Source organism: Zeugodacus cucurbitae, chromosome X (assembly GCF_028554725.1).
Source record: "Zeugodacus cucurbitae isolate PBARC_wt_2022May chromosome X, idZeuCucr1.2, whole genome shotgun sequence".
NCBI lineage: Eukaryota > Metazoa > Arthropoda > Insecta > Diptera > Tephritidae > Zeugodacus > Zeugodacus cucurbitae.
The window spans coordinates 29248359-29266784 of record NC_071672.1 but is presented as its reverse complement, the minus strand read 5'-3'; the positions used below and the strand labels follow the sequence as shown (position 1 = coordinate 29266784).

Sequence of the window (18426 nt, the reverse complement as noted above, 5' to 3'; positions counted from 1 at the left end):
GAACTAACCAAAAATAGCGGGTATAGTTTCCGGGCTTTTGTGGGTCAAAGTACTGAAAGTGCTCGTGCACGTGGAGTTTTCCTTCGCAGTTTTGGGTCTTTCATCCGTGATAGTACCATGAACAGTACTGGACGTGCACATGTAGCTTTGGGTCTTTCATCCGTGATTGTACCAAGATCATTCACCGAATTGTGTAAGACTACTACTACTCGTATAAATTGCTAAATGATGAATGTAATGTGCAAGAAAGGGATGAACGATCACACGTACTCACGTGTTTCTGGTACCTGGAATTCGCAGGTACCTGTCTTGCAGGGTAACTACCGAGATTGCCATATAACTACAAAAAGTTACTATTGCGTATGTGTTGGTAAAAGCTGAAAAACTTTGCATGTGTAGTGCTGTATGAGTTAGCTCCGTCTTGTAGGGATTATAAAGAGGAAATATTTGATTGTTTGTTTGCATTGAAAAGGCTCCGAATTTACCGATTTGAAACATTCTTTCACTTTTAGGACACTAATTATGGTGAACATAGGCTATATTAGGTTTTCAAAAAAGTTAGGAATCCATACTAAAATTCCTTTAATGTAACCCATGGTATGAAAAAATGATCAAAAAGCTTTCTTAAATCGTGTGCGCTGCGAAAACTATTGATTATAGAACAACATAATGAACTACACATTTTCAGATCATACAATTAACTAACTAACTATTATAGTTTTGTTACAATAAGTATTTGTATCATTTAAAAAACATAAATAAATGCCACCGCTATAAAAGCTGTTTTTTTATAAACGTTGGAATTAATTTTTATCAAAGTAAATATTTAACTTTTTGAATTATCGAATTTGAACATTCCATTCGGAAGATCTCACAAGTTTAAAATTGTAAGTTATTTGAAAAATGTCGTATGGTCGCCGCTCAAGTTGCTAGGCTAGGCAACTAGGCGTCACCATAACGGACACCATAATTCGACAGGCAAAAGTTTATAGCCAATGTCAAATTGATTGCTATTGCAGTTGGGCATTTGATTTTTTTCAAAATGATGCCGAGCAGGTTCGAGCTCTTGAACCGTTTAAAAATTTGAAGAGCATGAAAAAAGTGTAGGATTATTATTATTTATTCGAAGAAAATTTTAAAACCTCTAAGTCCGCGCTCATTACTAAAAAAAATATATTTTCATTTTCTTTCTTTATTTACTTTTCTTTATTTTACTTTTTTTAATGACCCAATGGGAGAGTGTGTATGTGAGTGCGAAGTCGGGGCGGGCTGCTAGTTTTTCAATATTCTGTAAAAAAAAATCTTAAAATATAGCTGAAAATATAGTTTATTATGTCCAACAAACTTCGAAACTTTCGATCGAGTACCTTTAAAAAATTGCCTAATTTTCCATGGGTTACACTAGTATAGCCCTTTAAGGTCTTAAGATACAGAAAGTGTAACTTTACAAACCGCAATAAAGACTTACCATATAATACCTCGGTGATGATGGTAGCAACATTGAATAATAAATAAGGCGTCTTCCTTTTCGATTATCGTGAAGAGCAATGAATTTCGAAGACTACCATTTGGTCTTGTATATTGCCAACTTACCGAAAGCGCTAAATACGATAGCCACAAAAAACAACAAAAGATCTGTAATGCAGAAATCCTATTCATTCATAAGAGACATGTCGCACATTGACATCTTCTTCACTGACAAGAAATCACTTACATTGACAAATTCTACAAGTTTGCTGTCGTGCAGCCAGCAGTGTCTTTGAAGTAGATGAAAAAGTTTTTGGAGACTTGGCAACAAAACAAGCTCACATTATGTGAATAGAGTGACCAGGAGTTTGGACTTTGGGCCAATACATACATCCATAAGGCTTGGACCTATTATATTATTGAGTGAAGGTTTTGTGTATTGTGCAAAATTGTTGAATGGAACGAAAAATACATACTGTATGATATGTGGTTCTCGGTAGTAAACGATTTTCATGTTTTGTGAGGGGAATATCTCATACCCCAAAACATTTATAATAAAGTCCATTTGGGAGTTTCCATTCCTAACCTATTCCATTCCTAAACTATTTAAAAAAATATATAATTTTTTTCTCGCAGCTTCCCACATTTGTTTACAACTTTTTCCATTTAAGTTTGAGCTCACCGTTGTATATAACAAAATAAACTCAAAGTTCATTTAGATTTATTAAAAACTGTAGATACAATTTCAAAACTGTTGAGTTTCTCAACATTTTATTATTATAATTTTTCTTTTGTAGAACAAAATCAAATTAAGAACAATATTTATACAAACACTTTTTACGTTATATTTGCTACTTAATCAAAATACACTAGTATTAATTAATTCAAAAACTAATTCAGCATAGCAAACAATATTGAAGACGCTATTGAAAGCATTGAATATACAATTTGGTGTTTATGTATAACAGATTTAATATTTCTCAATATGTACATATACCTTATCGGTTTAAAATTCCAAATCTTTAACTGGGCTTTTGAATGCTTAAGATACAAGCAATACCTTAAGTATATATTTACAAATGTATTACCGTTTCTTCTTGAAGATTTTGTTGAGTTTTCTCCGTTTCAAAATCATTTCGTACAGCACTTCAAGACCTTCTTGCAAGCCTTCTCCAGTTATGGCACAGGCTGGTTGAATGTACCAACCTTTAAATTGGTGTGTTGCTGCTGAATAGCCGATTGCTTTGTTCGTCCTTTTGGGCGGGTACAGCGTATTGATAGTTGTGGCAGTAGGTGTTGTCACTACCGAAGGTGGTGAAGATTCACATGACAACACATTTTTATCGCGTGCTGCAGACAAAAATGATGTGTATATATAACTAGTATTACTAATACCATCGCCGATTTCATATTCTTGCTGTTCACTTCTTATGCCACCGACTGCTGCTGTTGATGTAGATTCAGTGGGTTGATTACTACTCTCACCGCTGTTACTAAAAATTTTATTGTGCTGCGACGTAGGTGTCATACTTTTACCAAACGTATTCATACTACTAGTACTGCTGCTGCACACCATTTTACCAGTCGATGAGGAGCTGGATTTTATATTCTGTGTATATATAACTGGATATAATAGTTCATGTAGTCCTAATAATGTTTCTAATTCTTTAGCATTACGAGCACCAGGTAAATCTTGTTTATTAGCTAATATGAGAACAGGAACACCCTAAATATGATAATTAGGAGATTTTCCATAAAAAATTATGTAAAATTTTACCTGATTATCAGGACACTTTGCTGTTCGCATAAGCTCCATTTTAGCTTCCTCCATACGCTCAACGTCAACGGAATCGACTACAAAGAGAATGCCGTCAGTACATCTGAAATAAACGATAATATATGCATACATATGTGTATGTTTGATATGTAATATTTTAAAAGACTAGCGGAGCGGAGAAACGTTGTCCTGCATGATATCACAAGCTATTAGAATACTAAACAAAGTATGAAATGAAACGCACACATAATTAGACAATTTGATGCTTCCATATGTTATTTAGAATTGAAATTTTAATATTTTTTGACCAGCAAATTAAGCTATTAGCTTATTTTGTATGGAAGATTTAGCCAACATAATTATGTTGGCTTATCATAAGCTATCATAGCTTGTATATTGAGCTAGAGGCATTGCCAGTTCATCGCTTCTTTTCATTCCAAATAGTTTCGTTTTCTTCAAAAAAAAGGGGTTGGCGATAGCGAGAAACCCTTGACAGATAAAAATGTAAACAAACCAAATTTTAAATTCTATCGATGTGCAAAATGGCAAATAAAAACTTTATCCATATTAATTTTGACCATCCCGGATCTAATAATGGTTGTGGATTCCTTAAAATATTTAAAAGATCATAATATTATAGAAAAGCGGTAAACAAAAGGAAATTTAAATTATAAATTCAACGGTTTTTTTTTTTCAAATAAATTACATTTCAGGTGAGAGTTCGGGCCCGCATTGCCAACACAATTCATTTTTAAGCGAAGATATGAAATAAGCTAAATGCGTTTTATTTGTTCATGATTTAGGTATTCGCTTGTGGAGGTCAAATAAAACACAATAAAAATATAAAAAAATAATAATAAATAGCCAAACAAATATTTGGCTGTTTTTTATGAAATTTATAGTTCCAGAAATAAATAAATAATAAAAGAAAAATTTTAGTTCCAAATTAAGTTAAGCTTACCGTGTGTAACTTCGCCAAAGCGGTCGTAACTTCTCCTGTCCTCCAACGTCCCATACAAGAAATTGTATACCTTTTGCTTTGCCAAGCACACCCTGCACCTGGAAAACATATATTAACACTCTGTTTATTGACTCCAAAACTATTTCTGGTTATGTATTGTAAGCCTACACAGCCCGAAGACCTATTAAAACCATATGAAAAATAGCTACAAATTAGAGGGTATGGCAGTAAGTGGATCGCAGTTATAGACCTTTTCCTTACCCAAATATACCAAATATAATGTTGAAATCACTCTAGATATTGGTTAATTTCCAACCCTGTGGTCGAATTTTCCCTCACATTACATTTTTTTATATTATTGGTGGTAAACACCACCAGAGCGAAGTTCCAATTGCTAATAAAGTCGTGGATTTAGCAGGGGAGTGTGTTTGGATCCTAGCAGGAAAGAAGCAAGAAAGATGGCGGAAAAGCTTTTTACCTTCAAACATATATTTATGTTAAATATTACAAACCGACTTCATTATAGTGCAACCAACATCTTATGAGGCAACTGAAACCTTAGTGGTTGTGAGAGTTTCGAAATATAAAAGTTCAACAGTAACAAGAAGAGAATACCATAACAAAGCTGCAGAATTCTCTACAATACAAGTTTCTTCACAATACAGTAGAATGAAATGATTCACTAAACCATGTTCTGACTTGAAATATTTTTTATATGCCTTTGTAAACAAACGAGGGATGGGGTCATATGTAGAAGTTCACGCAAGTGAGGAAAGTTTCTGATTGCCATTCACTTGGGAGTGGCCAGAAACGATTCTTTTGCATATGACTCAAGCAGCTCACGACTCCCGGTTTTAGACCAAGTATCCCCTGGGTAGCTAACAGACATCCGTTTGGAGGCGAGCTAAAGTGAGAAGGCGAAGCCCGCTTCTGCGGTTGTGCGTAGGGTTTGGGACCCACCACATAAAAAAAATCTCCCCAATGAAAACAAACACAGAGCCTCGGATGAGACACCCCCCTTTTGATGACGACCCCTGCAAACGTTTTAAGGATAAAGATTTAAGGGCATGCACCTGGAATGTCCGGACCCTTAATTGGGAAGGTGCCTCTGCCCATCTGGTTGATGTCCTCATACAACTAAAGGCTGACATCACCGCCGTCCAAGAAGTGCGATGAACGGGACAAGGACGGAAGAAGGTGGGTCCTTATGACATCTACTACAGCGGCCATATAAAGGAGCGCAAATTTGGTGTTGGATTTGTGGTGGGAGAGAGACTCCGTCGCCGAGTCCTGGCATTCACCCCGGTGGATGAACGTCTAGCCACAATCCGCATAAAAGCGAGGTTCTTCAACATATCGCTGATTTGCGCCCACGCTCCAACGGAAGAGAATGACGATGTGACCAAAGACGCTTTCTATGAGCGCTGCCCCCGCCACGATGTCAAAATCGTGCCTGGCTATTTTAACGCCAGGGTGGGTAAAGAAGGGGCACAACAGTCGGAAAATTCAGCCTCCATGACGAAACATCGCCAAACGGCCTGAGGCTGATCGACTTCGCTGGGGCCCGAAATATGGTTGTCTGTAGTACCAGATTCCAGCATAAAAAAATTCATCAAGCAACGTGGCTGTCCCCTGATCGAAACACGCGCAATCAAATCGATCACGTTGTGATAGACGGAAGACATGTCTCCAGTGTTTTAGACGTGCGTACGCTCCGAGGGCCAAACATTGACTCGGACCATTATCTAGTAGCAGCAAAGATACGCACTCGCCTCTGTGCAGCAAAGAACGCCCGTCAACAAACACAAGGAAGGTTCGACGTCGAAAAGCTGCAATCACAACCGACAGCCGAACGATTTTCTACTCGACTTGCACTCCTGCTCTCTGAGAGCACTCATCAGCATCTCGATATAAGGAAGCTGTGGAACGGCATCTCAAACTCATTGCATACCGCTGCAGCCGAAACAATTGGTCTCCGGCAACGCCAAAAAACCAGTTGGTATGATGAGAATTTTCGTTCTGCAGTGGAGAGAAAACAGACTGCCTACCTCGCAACGTTGCGATCGACCACAACTCGTTCGGGGTGGGATAGATATCGAGAAATAAAGAGGGAAGCGAGACGCATTTGCAGACGTAAAAAGAAAGAGGCCGAAATGCGTGAGTATGAAAAGCTTGAAAACTGTCCGACATGGGTAATGCTCGAAAATTTTATGAAAAGATGAGGCGATTTACAGAAGGTTTCAAGACCGGAGCATTATCATGTAGGGACCGAGGAGGTAATCTGGTAACGGATGTCCAGAGCATACTGGGATTATGGAGGGAACACTTCTCCGACATGCTCAATGGCAGTGAAAGTACAACACCAGGAGATGGCGAACCCGATTCCCCAATCGATGACGATGGAATAGATGTTCCATTACCCGACCATGAAGAAATTCGAATAGCAATTACACGCTTGAAGAACAACAAAGCGGCGGGGGCCGATGGATTACCGGCCGAGCTATTCAAATACGGCGGCGAAGAACTGATAAGGTGCATGCATCAGCTTCTTTGTAGAATATGGTCGGAAGAAAGCATGCCTGACGATTGGAATCTTAGTGTGCTCTGCCCAATCCATAAGAAGGGAGACCCCACAATCTGCGCCAACTACCGTGGTATAAGTCTCCTCAATATCGCATATAAGGTTTTGTCGAGCGTATTGTGTGAAAGACTAAAGCCCACCGTCAACGAACTGATTGGACCTTATCAGCGTGGCTTTAGACCTGAAAAATCTACAATGGACCAGATATTCACAATGCGCCAAATCTTTGAAAAGACCCGAGAGAGAAGAATCGATACTCACCATCTTTTTATCGATTTTAAAGCTGCCTTCGATAGCACGAAAAGGAGCTGCCTTTATGCCGCGATGTCTGAATTTGGTATCCCTGCAAAACTAATACGGCTATGTAAGCTGACGATGAGCAACACCAAAAGCTCCGTCAGGATCGGGAAGGAGCTCTCCGAGCCGTTCGATACCAAACGAGGCTTCAGACAGGGTGACTCACTATCGTGCGACTTCTTCAATCTATTGCTGGAAAAAATAATACGAGCTGCAGAACTAAATAGAGAGGGTACAATCTTCTACAAGAGTGTACAGCTCCTGGCGTATGCCGATGATATTGATATCATCGGTAGCAACAATCGCGCCGTTTGTTCTGCGTTTTCCAGACTAGATAAAGAAGCGAAGCGTATGGGTCTGGTGGTGAATGAGGACAAGACGAAATATCTCCTGTCATCAAACAAACAGTCAGCGCACTCGCGTCTTGGCTCCCACGTCACTGTTGTCAGTCATAACTTTGAAGTTGTAGTTAATTTCGTTTATCTGGGAACCAGCATTAACAACACCAACAATGTCAGCCTTGAAATCCAACGCAGAATCACTCTTGCCAACACGTTCTTGCCAACGCAGAATCACTCGAACCAAAATCAAACTCTATAAGTCGCTCATTATTCCCGTCCTGATGTATGGCGCTGAAGCGTGGACGATGACAACATCCGATGAGACGACTCTTGGGGTTTTCGAGAGAAAGGTTTTGCGCAAGATTTATGGTCCTCTAAACATTGGCAACGGCGAATACCGCAGACGATGGAACGATGAGCTGTACGATTTATACGACGACATTGACATAGTTCAGCGAATAAAAAGACAGCGGCTACGCTGGCTAGGTCATGTTGTACGGATGGAAGAAAACACTCCAGCTCTGAAAGTATTCGATGCAGTACCCGCTGGAGGAAGCCGCGGAAGAGGACGACCTCCACTCCGGTGGAAAGACCAAGTGCAAAGTGACCTGGCTTCACTTGGTGTTCCAAAAAGCAAAAAGGAGGAATGAGTGGCGCGCTCTGGTGGATTCGGTTATAATCGCTTAAAGCGGTTCCTACGCCAAATATATATATATAAACAAACTAAATTGAATTACGCCATAGCACTCATATGACGCTCGTTTGCCAACTGGTTTGTATATAATCAATGTTGTGATTTAAAATAATGATTTATAAGTATATAATAATTTACCTTTTCGCAATTGAATCCAATTGTAGGTACTGTATTTAAATATTGATCGAATTTCAATCTGTATAGTGCCGTTGTTTTCCCAGCTGAATCAAGACCAAGCATAACAATATGTAATGTACCCTGAAATATCAGTGTTTAGTATGAAATGGTTTCCGACTTAAACGCTTACCGTTACCTGTGAAGGTAGAGCATCCAAAAAGTTGACCCCATTTTTGCCCATAGCTCCCCCCATTTCAAAGTAATATACAAGGTGTGTAAATTTGGCTCCTGTTTATATTATTGTTTCATTTATTTTGTCCAGGAAACAAGTTTATTATATTAGAAGACTCCATTTTAAATCTATAAAAATATAACCGTAAAAACTGTGGTAGACAGATTTTAAACATATCTCTTTAACTAGTAAAAGTACAGTAAACAAATGATTTAACGATAAAAGGAGTTTTAACTTAATTTATACAGTACAAATTTTGAGTGGCCATTATCGCGCACCACGACCTTTGACATTTTAGCCTGTCAAACGTGCGTAGATGATTCTGCATTGTTTGCTATGATGAAGCCCTACCAGAATTATGGGATCCTGCAGTAGTTCACTATGATGAAGCCCCCTTAGGTACAGAACCTCCAAATGACCATTCTAAAAAAAGCCGATATATGGGAAATCGGAGGACTGCTCACATTGCTGTTCAGTTTTTCATTTATTTAATGCTGTAGACGCTCGGGTCTTCTTACTCCCGACTTTACTTACAATCTGAGCATAGCTGGGCACCGCTTAATTTTAGAGATATTCAACTTTAAAGATAAAAAATGTATATAGGGTTAGATGTACCGCAGACGCTTAATTTTCGAGATATTCAGCTTTAAAGATCAAAATTACGCGTTTGAGTTACCTATAACCCCATATATATTTTAATCAGGAGGACTTCCTCTTTCCAACGGTACCTTCAGATCGCGGCGCCAAAGAAATCGGAATTGTGCCGAAAATTGCATTAAAGTGTGTTGGTATTTCACTGTTACTTATAGAAAAATTGGACTTTTAAATACAAATATTTCAAAAACTATAAGTCCGATCAACAATATTTATATATATTCCTTCTCTGGAGACCCTCCTCTTTCACCCGATATCCCATTAGTTGTCAAACACCGACCGCCAAAGTAATCGGAATCGTGCCTTTGGTACTACCAACTCAATAGCATTCCGGGATATTATTTGAAAAATATTGTCGGGTGCTACAACATTAGAAGTAACAATATATCGTAATATAAGGCCTCTAATCAAACTCATTCCAACACACAAACTACACAACCTGCCTATTGAATAATTGTATGATATAAATCCAGCAATGCACGGACCTCAACTTCTAAATTGTAGCCTGCTCCACTAATTCAAAAACAATAATTATCTATTGACGTCTTACACAATTTATTAAAAATCAAAAGCAAATATAAAGAGCCTTATCAAATGGTGTAGCGATATCATGTTTATTTACTCAAAATACCATTCTAAAACTTATTTATTTATTTTTATTTTAAAGTATTAACCCTTTCGACCCCGACGTTTTTCCTGTGGTTTTAAAATTTTTGCTCGTGAACTAGAGACTAAACTACGGTAAAATTGTCTCATATACCACTTCTTTGAGCGAAAGTTTACATTATACGATTCCATCAGAATGTTCCAAAGATCTACGTCTCCCATGAGTTGTCGCAGCAAGCTTAGAAATCTCTAAATCCTTATTTTCTGTGCGCTCCAATGTTTCCAATTTCCAATTGGTTCATCTGCCATACAATAACCATAAGCAACGCAAACATATAATACATATTAAATTGTGATTGATTTTACTTCCTTTTTAAATTCTGAAGGAATCGTTAGTTTTTAAATCTATTTCTTGCAACAAAGTTTGAAATTACTGTAAGATTGAGGTTAAGAGGGGCAATTTTAGAACAGCGAGATAAAACAGAATTCTAATATAGCGCCTGCAGACAGTTTTAGGAAGCAGGATATCCAAAAACTGTCTGCAATTTCAAATGCCTTTGATTATCATTATCTTAAAGAATTAAGATACATTTTTTCAATGCTATATTGTCATTTCTGTTCTTTTATTGTAACGAATCATATCTTTTCACAAATTTCTTCCAAAAGTCCTATTTCAATGTTCTCTGCGCTTTCAACAATGGGGTCGGCTTTAGTATAGTATCCCCCGATTTGAGATGGGTATAGTTGGAAAGAGGACGATCTCCAGATTACGAATATATAAATAGTTGCCGCAGGAGACTTATAGTTTTCGAGATATTTGCATTTTAAGTTGAAAATTTCACAAATTTTATGTGGCAAGTTTTCGATTCCACATATTTATTTTATGCCAATAAACTTAAAATTAGTTTTAAATAAGCTTTTTAATTTTTGCACAATTTTGTCTATATGCACAATAACCAGGTTGACAGATATCAAGTGTGGCCATATATAAATATTGTACAAAAGAATAAAAATTAATCAAAAAGGGGATAATACCCTAAATACATGAATCATAATCATTTCATTTCAATTTAAAAACAAAGCGTGGCCGAAGGCCCCAAAGTAAATAAGAAGTAATGGGCGAAAGTGCTAAGGTCGACTCAGGTGTTGGACCAGGGTTATTTCTTTTGAAGCGCGGCCGAAGGCCGCCAATGCAAAAGATAGTTCTACGTTGAAGAACTACAACTAAACAAAGTAGCGTTTCTTTTTTTGTCTGTTTTGTCATTATATTCTTTTTTGTCAATTCTAATTAAAATATGCAAATAAGCGATTCGGTTAGTGTTTATATCGGAGATAAAGAGATATATAATAAGAACTTAAAACAATAAATATAAATGAAAACGCGTAATTTAAAAGTGGTTTACGAATATTTTTGTAAATTGCAGCATCGAGAAACTAATTTTTCATGGAAAATTGTAAATGAAATTGATTTATTTTCAGTTGACACTTAATAATTGAACTTATTTATTACTGAAACTTCGGAAACCGGCTATTTTAATATACCATTTAATCGCTAAATGAAATTGAAATAAGTTATTTTATATTAAACATTCAATATATACTAATTTTTAACCATAATAAATGTTGGGTATTTTAATTTAAATGCCCAAAAATTAGTATGTTGTCTGATCTGGTAATAATGCAAAATGTTATAAAAAACGCAAATTTTGAGGCGCTCTCACACTGGAATAAGTTGGACATCCCTTTATCCCTGCCTCCAAGCTACATTGTGTTTTGCTATCTCTTTCCAGTTTTCCAGTCAGAGTTTCTTCAGATATTCGTTCATCAGAAGCGGATCTTGGCCTTCCTATTGGTTTACCGATGAAATCTTTTGCGTCCATTACTTTCTTTTGGGCTCTTGAATTATCAATTCTTGTAACAAATCGCACCACATTTTCGCCTTGAATTAGCTGGTCAAGTTCACTATTGTTATCTCCATCCATCTTATGATCCATTTCCTGGTTTATATTTTGTCATATTTCTTTATTTAAATAAAACGTAGTTAATTTGAAAAAAATAGTGCAAATTCTTCAGGTATGGTTTTATAAATTTTAAATTGTTAAAAATATTACTTAGGACTTTTAAATAGATTTCAACGAAGCGTCTACGAGCCGTGGTGTAAAAAGAACTAATGTTCTTAGAGTCTCCGAGTTGAAGAATTTTTCGAAAATTTTAGAAAGTTTCGATACTCGCGAAAAATGCATTGCATTTGCAGAAGAGGAGGGTCTAACCCTGAAAAGCAAATTATGCCGCATCCATCGGACCCCAATGACCGTTAGAATCTCTGAAAACAGCACGGTGGTTGTTTTCCGATGCCGGAAAGGTGTATGCCGCACACGATCAGTATTCAAGATCCAATGGTACGTGGTTCGAAGACGTGGAAATACCACTGCCTCAAGTCTTTTATCTAATGTACGCGTATGCATCGCATTGGTCTCATGCGGAAGTTCGAAAGAACAGTATTATCAGGGAGCCAATATGTGACTGGTATAATTACTGCCGCGAAGCAGTAGTATTATACCGATTGACCATCAGGTAGCGGTGGGTAAAATTGGCGGCCCTGGTAAAATTGTTCAAATAGACGAGAGCAAATTTGGGAAGCGTAAATATAACAAAGGTAATAATAAATTTATTATATATATTTATGAATTTATTATTCATATGTAATAATTTTATATTCGTTTACATTAGGGCGGAGAGTGGAAAGTCATTGGGTCCTAGGGATGATAGAGAATGGGTGCGATGATCTTCGGCTGGAGGTGTGTCCGAAAAATGTAAGATCTGCTGAGGTGCTCATACCTTTAATACAGCGGCGCGTAATTAAACGTTTTTTATAAAGGACAACTATAATAAGAGTGAAGACTTTTCAAATTTGATATACCAATATACTTGGAGAAAAAATATATCAAATCGGCATTTAGACCCATTTGCAAAATTATTGGAGGCAATAAAACATAATTTTCTTTAGAGGTATATTTTATTTTTTGTTCTCATTAGTTTGGATATGGCAACACTTGTTATCTGTCAACCTGTTTATTGTGCATATAAACAAAATTGTGCAAAAATTAAAAAGTTTATTTAAAGCAAATTTTAACTTTATTGGCATAAAATAAATATGTGGAAACAATTTGGTGAAGTGTTAGTGTATAATAAGTGCATTATATAAATAAAAAGGTAACTAATAATCGAAAAATAGCCACATAAAATTTGTGAAATTTTCAACTTAAAATGCAAATATCTCGAAAACTAGAAGTCTCCTGCGGCAACCATTTTATATATTCGTAATCTGGAGATCGTCCTATTTCCAACCATACCCATTTCAACCCTGAAATCGGGGGATACTATACTAAAGTTTCCATCAACAATGTCCCTAACATCGCTAAAACATCTCCACTGTCTTCATCACTCGAAACATTCCAAACTAACTGCAAAATATTGTTAATTTCACTTTAAGATACATCTTCCTCTTTTGAACGAATAACTGAAAACACAAATTTTTATTACTACTATGGCCCAACGTTGCCCACAGCAACTAGTGAGATTCAAAACATCCTCATTTAATACACAAACGACTAAGAAAAAAAACTTACTTTCCAACAAATATTATTCAATAAATTTTGAACAAAAAAGCATACTCATTTTTCTATTAAATTAAATTATTATAATAATTGGGTCGATTCTAACAAACACTTTCAAATTTCCGCTCACCAATTTTCAACGACGTTAACGCACTATATTAAAAATACTATAAGAATAACGGTAAAGAATGTTGTTAACTATTTTGATTTTAAATCTAAATATATTATCCTATAAGTAGCCACTTATAACAAGTAAAAAAATTGAACACAGCTTTTGTTTCAAATCATCATCACAGGCAACGTTGGGGTCGAAAGGGTTAAAGCACATTGGATTAAATGACAATTTAACTTTAATAAATGGAACCTGGTTAAAATTGCATATAATTAATTCAGCTTCGTAATCTTATCATTCGCTGTTGGGGGAAACTTTAGTATAGTATCCCCCGATTTCAGGGTTAAAATGGGTATGGTTGGAAAGAGGACGATCTCCAGATTACGAATATATATAATAGTTGCCGCAGGAGACTTCTAGTTTTCGAGATATTCGCATTCAAAGTTGAAAATTTCACAAATTTTATGTGGCGATATTTCGATTATTAGTTAACTTTTAATTTATAAAATGCGCTTATTACACACTAACACTTCACTAAATTGTTTGCACATACTTATTTTATATCAATTGGTTTAATATTTGCTTTAAATAAGCATTTTAATTTTTGCACAATTTTGTTTATATGCACAATAACCAGGTTGACAAATTCATGTGTTGCCATAACCAAACAAATGAAAATAAAAATAATAATAATAATCTTTCGCGTATTGCTTTTTTCTGTAATTGCGGCCTTCGGCCGCGCTTTTGGAAAATAACCCTGGTCCACCCAATATCATGGTTTTTCAAGAAACAGGAATAAATGTACTATAAATCATGTAATTTTTTTATTAACTTTTATTCGTTTGTAAAATATGTAGATTTGGCAACACTTGATATCTGTCAACATGGTTATTGTGCATATAAACAAAATTGTTTAAAAATTAAAATGCTTATTTAAAGCAAATATTAAACCAATTGATATAAAATAAGTATGTGGAAACAATTTAGTGAAGTGTTAGTGTATAATAAGCGCATTATATAAATTAAAAGTTATGTAATAATCGAAATATCGCCACATAAAATTTGTGAAATTTTCAACTTTAAAAGCGAATATCTCGAAAACTATAAGTCTCCTGCGGCAACTATTATATATATTCGTAATCTGGAGATCGTCCTCTTTCCAACCATACCCATTTTAACTCTGAAATCGGGAGATACTATACTAAAGCCGACCCCGCTGTTGTTTAGTGCACTTTTTTACAATGGGTAAAGCAGAGAACCTATATAATTTCTGCATACCCAAATTGATTTTGAGAATAGTTTTTGGTGGCCATAAAATACACATACACAACTCCAAAAATCCATATGTGTATCTAGTTTCCAAATTCGCTTTAAAAAAAGATATATGTGGTTTTTTCCGCTATTAATTACTGAAAATGTGCACGTTAATTATACTATAATAGACATATATTTATTTAGTTCAAGATTTAGTTTGTATACTGGCCAGTTTTTTAGGAAACACAATTTTGTTTACTGTATTGACAATAACGCACTCAACCTTAACAAATTAGCTCCATAAACACCTGCGGTAATTTGAAACACAACGCAGAAACGAACGCCTTCATACGAAATGTTATTACTTACATTTTAAACTAAAGTCAAAGTGCATTATTATTTTATGTCAATTAGCCAATAATAACTTTTTCTTTTCGTACCAGCTTCTTCAAAACTAATTCAATATCGATAACTATGACATAGTTCGCACAACAAAAACCTATATAACTCATACACAAATTTTACGCAAATATAAACAATTAGCCTTCATAGTTTTACACAATAAACTGTTCAGTTTTCGTAAATATTTAAATCTGCAAATTATCGATCGCTTTTTAGTTCAATGTTCTCTGCAGTTTTCCCCATTTAAGCAACACATAGACTGTCATACTTGTATTCGTACCCGGTAGTACATTGAGTCGTTACACACCGTTACGACGAGTCGTACTTATAAGTACAAAGATCTGCTTTATCTTAAATTTTATATTTTACAGCCGGTAAAAAATTATTATATTAAATATTAAAAATTAAGTTCCATTTTTTTTAATTTTAATTATTATTTAACTTTGCACTTAAGTTTCCTGCGTTTCACCATTATTGATATTTGGCATACAAAAAATTTAAAGGCAGGAATGTTAGTAGGAATAACAGCTGATTTATGTAAACAAATAAATTGAATTTCTTTGTCAAAATGGTAAACAAATGGGAATTCTGCTGATAGAAAAGCGTAACCATGGTTACATATGACAGAATTTAAATAATATTTAAATGACATTTAAATAAAAATTAAGTAAAATGGTGAAACTGAAATTAATTATTTTTCACTTAAATTTGTTTCGTGAAACCTGTGTTAAAGTTATCTTTTCAATCGAAAATTTATCGCTCAAAATTTCCTTCATTGCATAGATTCATTAAAACAGAGACTTTTGTATTTTCTGATTAACCTTATCCTTAATAAACATAAGTTTTTCAAATTATTAATTACTGGATACAAAAGTCATCCCATTTATCTACCAAAAAAAATACAAACAATTCTATTCTAGTCGGCACTACCCGAAAATTCAAAAAGTTAAAAGAATAATAATGGAAAGCACATATGGTAGAATTACATTCTTTCCAGTTGCATTGGCGAGTCTTTTCAAATTAAAACAGAAACTACATAGCTCGCGAATGCGAAAGCGTTTGACAGTTGAGTTGAATACACATGTTCTAACGCTGCCGTTACACGGGAAAAAACTTGCTTTCAAGTTGATCGCACGAATTAATTGTCAAAATTGGCATAAATTGAAAGCATTGACGTTGGCTGCAGGCAACTTGTTATTCAATTATTGTTACAGAGATGCCGTCGTCAAGGAAACTGCTTCCATTAAGCGCCAAAATGGATTCATAATAACCTTTTTAGACAGGAGTTAAATGATCAATTTACCGGCCTCTGCTCGATTTAAGCGCATATTGAGATCGATTTACCATACAAAATAAAATCTCCATTTATTTTAAATTTAGTTTAAATCCACTTCAAAATCAAATGCAACTCTGCGTTTTTTTTCGGAATATTGTTCACCCTGTAAATTTGGCTGTGTTCATTGATAAAATAGCAATCAGCTGATTAATTTAACCATATAAATAAAATTTGGAAAAAAGAGACGCCACCGGCAAAATGGAAAATGGTAAGTAAATAAAGAAATAGATAAAGGAAACTGTTTATTAAATAATTTAATGTTTATTTTTTCTTATTTAGCAACTAAAATAATAAGAAAGCGAAAGTCGTGGGCAGAGGATGGCGAAGTGGCGATCTTAGATGTATGGGCAGAGCGTGTATCGGACCTCATCGGCGTAAGGAAAAATGGACAAATTTATTAGGAAATGTCTGCGGAACTCAATAAATTAGGGTACAATTATAATGCTACCGATATTCAAGTGAAAGTGGCCAACTTCACACAGCGGTATAGGTAAGGATAACATGAAATTAATGTTAAAAAACAAATAAAGATTTATATTTTTACAGAAAGGAGAAAATGGCAATGGGGCCGTCAGGTGGGTCACCATCAACATGGCCGTTTTATGGAAGAGTACACCAAATAATTGGTGGATTCAAAATAAATTTATTCAATCAACTGGCATTTGAAAGTATCGACGGTACGTATTATGTGTACATATAAAATAGACAATAGAGTTTTTTTAAATAAAAAAATGTTTTATTTTTCTAAACAGAAAGCGACAATATATCGGCGTTGGGTACGCCACTAGCCCCTATAGAGCTGTCATCACCATCACCACTGTCATCACCATCACCATTGCCATCGCCATCGCCATCGCCAAATATCTCGGTTCCTGCAAAAAAGGAAAAGAGATCAGATAGCAATAAAAAAGTTATTGAAAAATTCGAACAATTATCCGAAGAGATAACCAAATATATGAATAAAAGTGAAGAAAATGAACATGACTGGATGCGTATTGAAAAAGAGAAGGCAAATTATCTCAGAGAAATTGCAAAAGACAACAAAGAACAAAAAAATGGGATTCTCAAATTTTTAAATACAGAGAATTAAATTTTATAATTACATATGTTACTAAATAGAAAATGAATTTAATTTATTATAAAACTTAATTTTAATGTAATGAAATGAAAAAATTAAACCTGAATTTAAAAAATTTTAAGTCGTGATTAATTTTTAAATATAGTTTTAGAGGAGTTGTAAATAATAAAAAGAGGAGTTATAACCAATAAGAGTTTAAACTTTTTGATAAATGACAGAAGTATTTAAAGGTACAAATGCAAATATACTCACTGAAATGATTACAAAGGCCTTGTCTTATTCGTTCTGCTAAGGGTTCGTTGTCACCAATTATCACATTCTCTGTGGCATTCTCACAATTACTGCTTACTTCCAATCTTTCTAACCACATCTCATTGATTATGTCATTAGTTTCGTTTAAAAAGTTGTGTAAAACACAGCCAGCTCTAATAATTACTGGCGCTTCCCCAATTTTGTTATCCAAACCTTTTCCGATACGACGGAAACGAGCTTTTAAGTGGCCAAAGGCATTCTCTACCACTCTGCGGCATTTTGATAACTTGTAGTTATATAGTTTCTGAGTTTCGGTTAAAGTCAATGAAAATGCGTATGGCTTCATTAAAGAGGTGGAAAATCGAAACGCAGAATCCCCTATTATACAAATCGGCATTTGTATACCACCGATTTCCTTTTTATTGTTCGTCAGCAGCTCATTATTGTCCATCATTTGCTTCAAAAGTGATGCGTTATATATTTGCGAATCATTGCATCGACCAGGGGCACCAATATTTACATATAGAAAACGATATCTGGATTTATAAATAAAAATATAAATGCATGTTAACAAAAACAAAATATTGTCATAAAAGTAATCTAACCTGTAATCCACAAGAGCTAGGAGAACAATAGAATACCACCCTT

The 18426-nt window shown here is 35.2% G+C and overlaps 2 protein-coding genes across 6 annotated transcripts; one reads left to right on the top strand and one right to left on the bottom strand.

Annotated features, from left to right (window-relative positions):
* Positions 1-2205: 2205 nt before the first annotated feature.
* On the bottom strand, positions 2206-15368 carry Arl4a_1 (ADP-ribosylation factor-like protein 4C). 5 transcript variants are annotated; one of them, XM_011196698.3, is made up of 6 exons: positions 14994-15368; positions 8426-8595; positions 8257-8376; positions 4206-4303; positions 3245-3347; positions 2206-3193 (listed from the first exon to the last, which is right to left on the bottom strand). In XM_011196698.3, the coding sequence occupies exons 2-6, from the start codon at positions 8486-8488 to the stop codon at positions 2552-2554; spliced, it is 1026 nt and encodes a 341-aa protein (XP_011195000.1). In that variant the 5' UTR covers positions 8489-8595; positions 14994-15368; the 3' UTR covers positions 2206-2551. The 5 variants fall into 5 exon arrangements, with proteins under 5 accessions (XP_011195000.1, XP_011194999.1, XP_011194998.1 ...); XM_011196697.3 differs by having other exon boundaries at positions 15151-15368; XM_011196696.3 differs by having other exon boundaries at positions 15080-15367.
* LOC105220262 (uncharacterized) lies at positions 13752-17647 on the top strand. Its single transcript, XM_054235553.1, has 5 exons — positions 13752-14424; positions 16493-16656; positions 16728-16938; positions 16995-17125; positions 17201-17647. Exons 3-5 carry the CDS (start codon positions 16853-16855, stop codon positions 17536-17538), a joined length of 555 nt encoding a protein of 184 aa, XP_054091528.1. The 5' UTR covers positions 13752-14424; positions 16493-16656; positions 16728-16852; the 3' UTR covers positions 17539-17647.
* Positions 17648-18426: the final 779 nt, after the last annotated feature.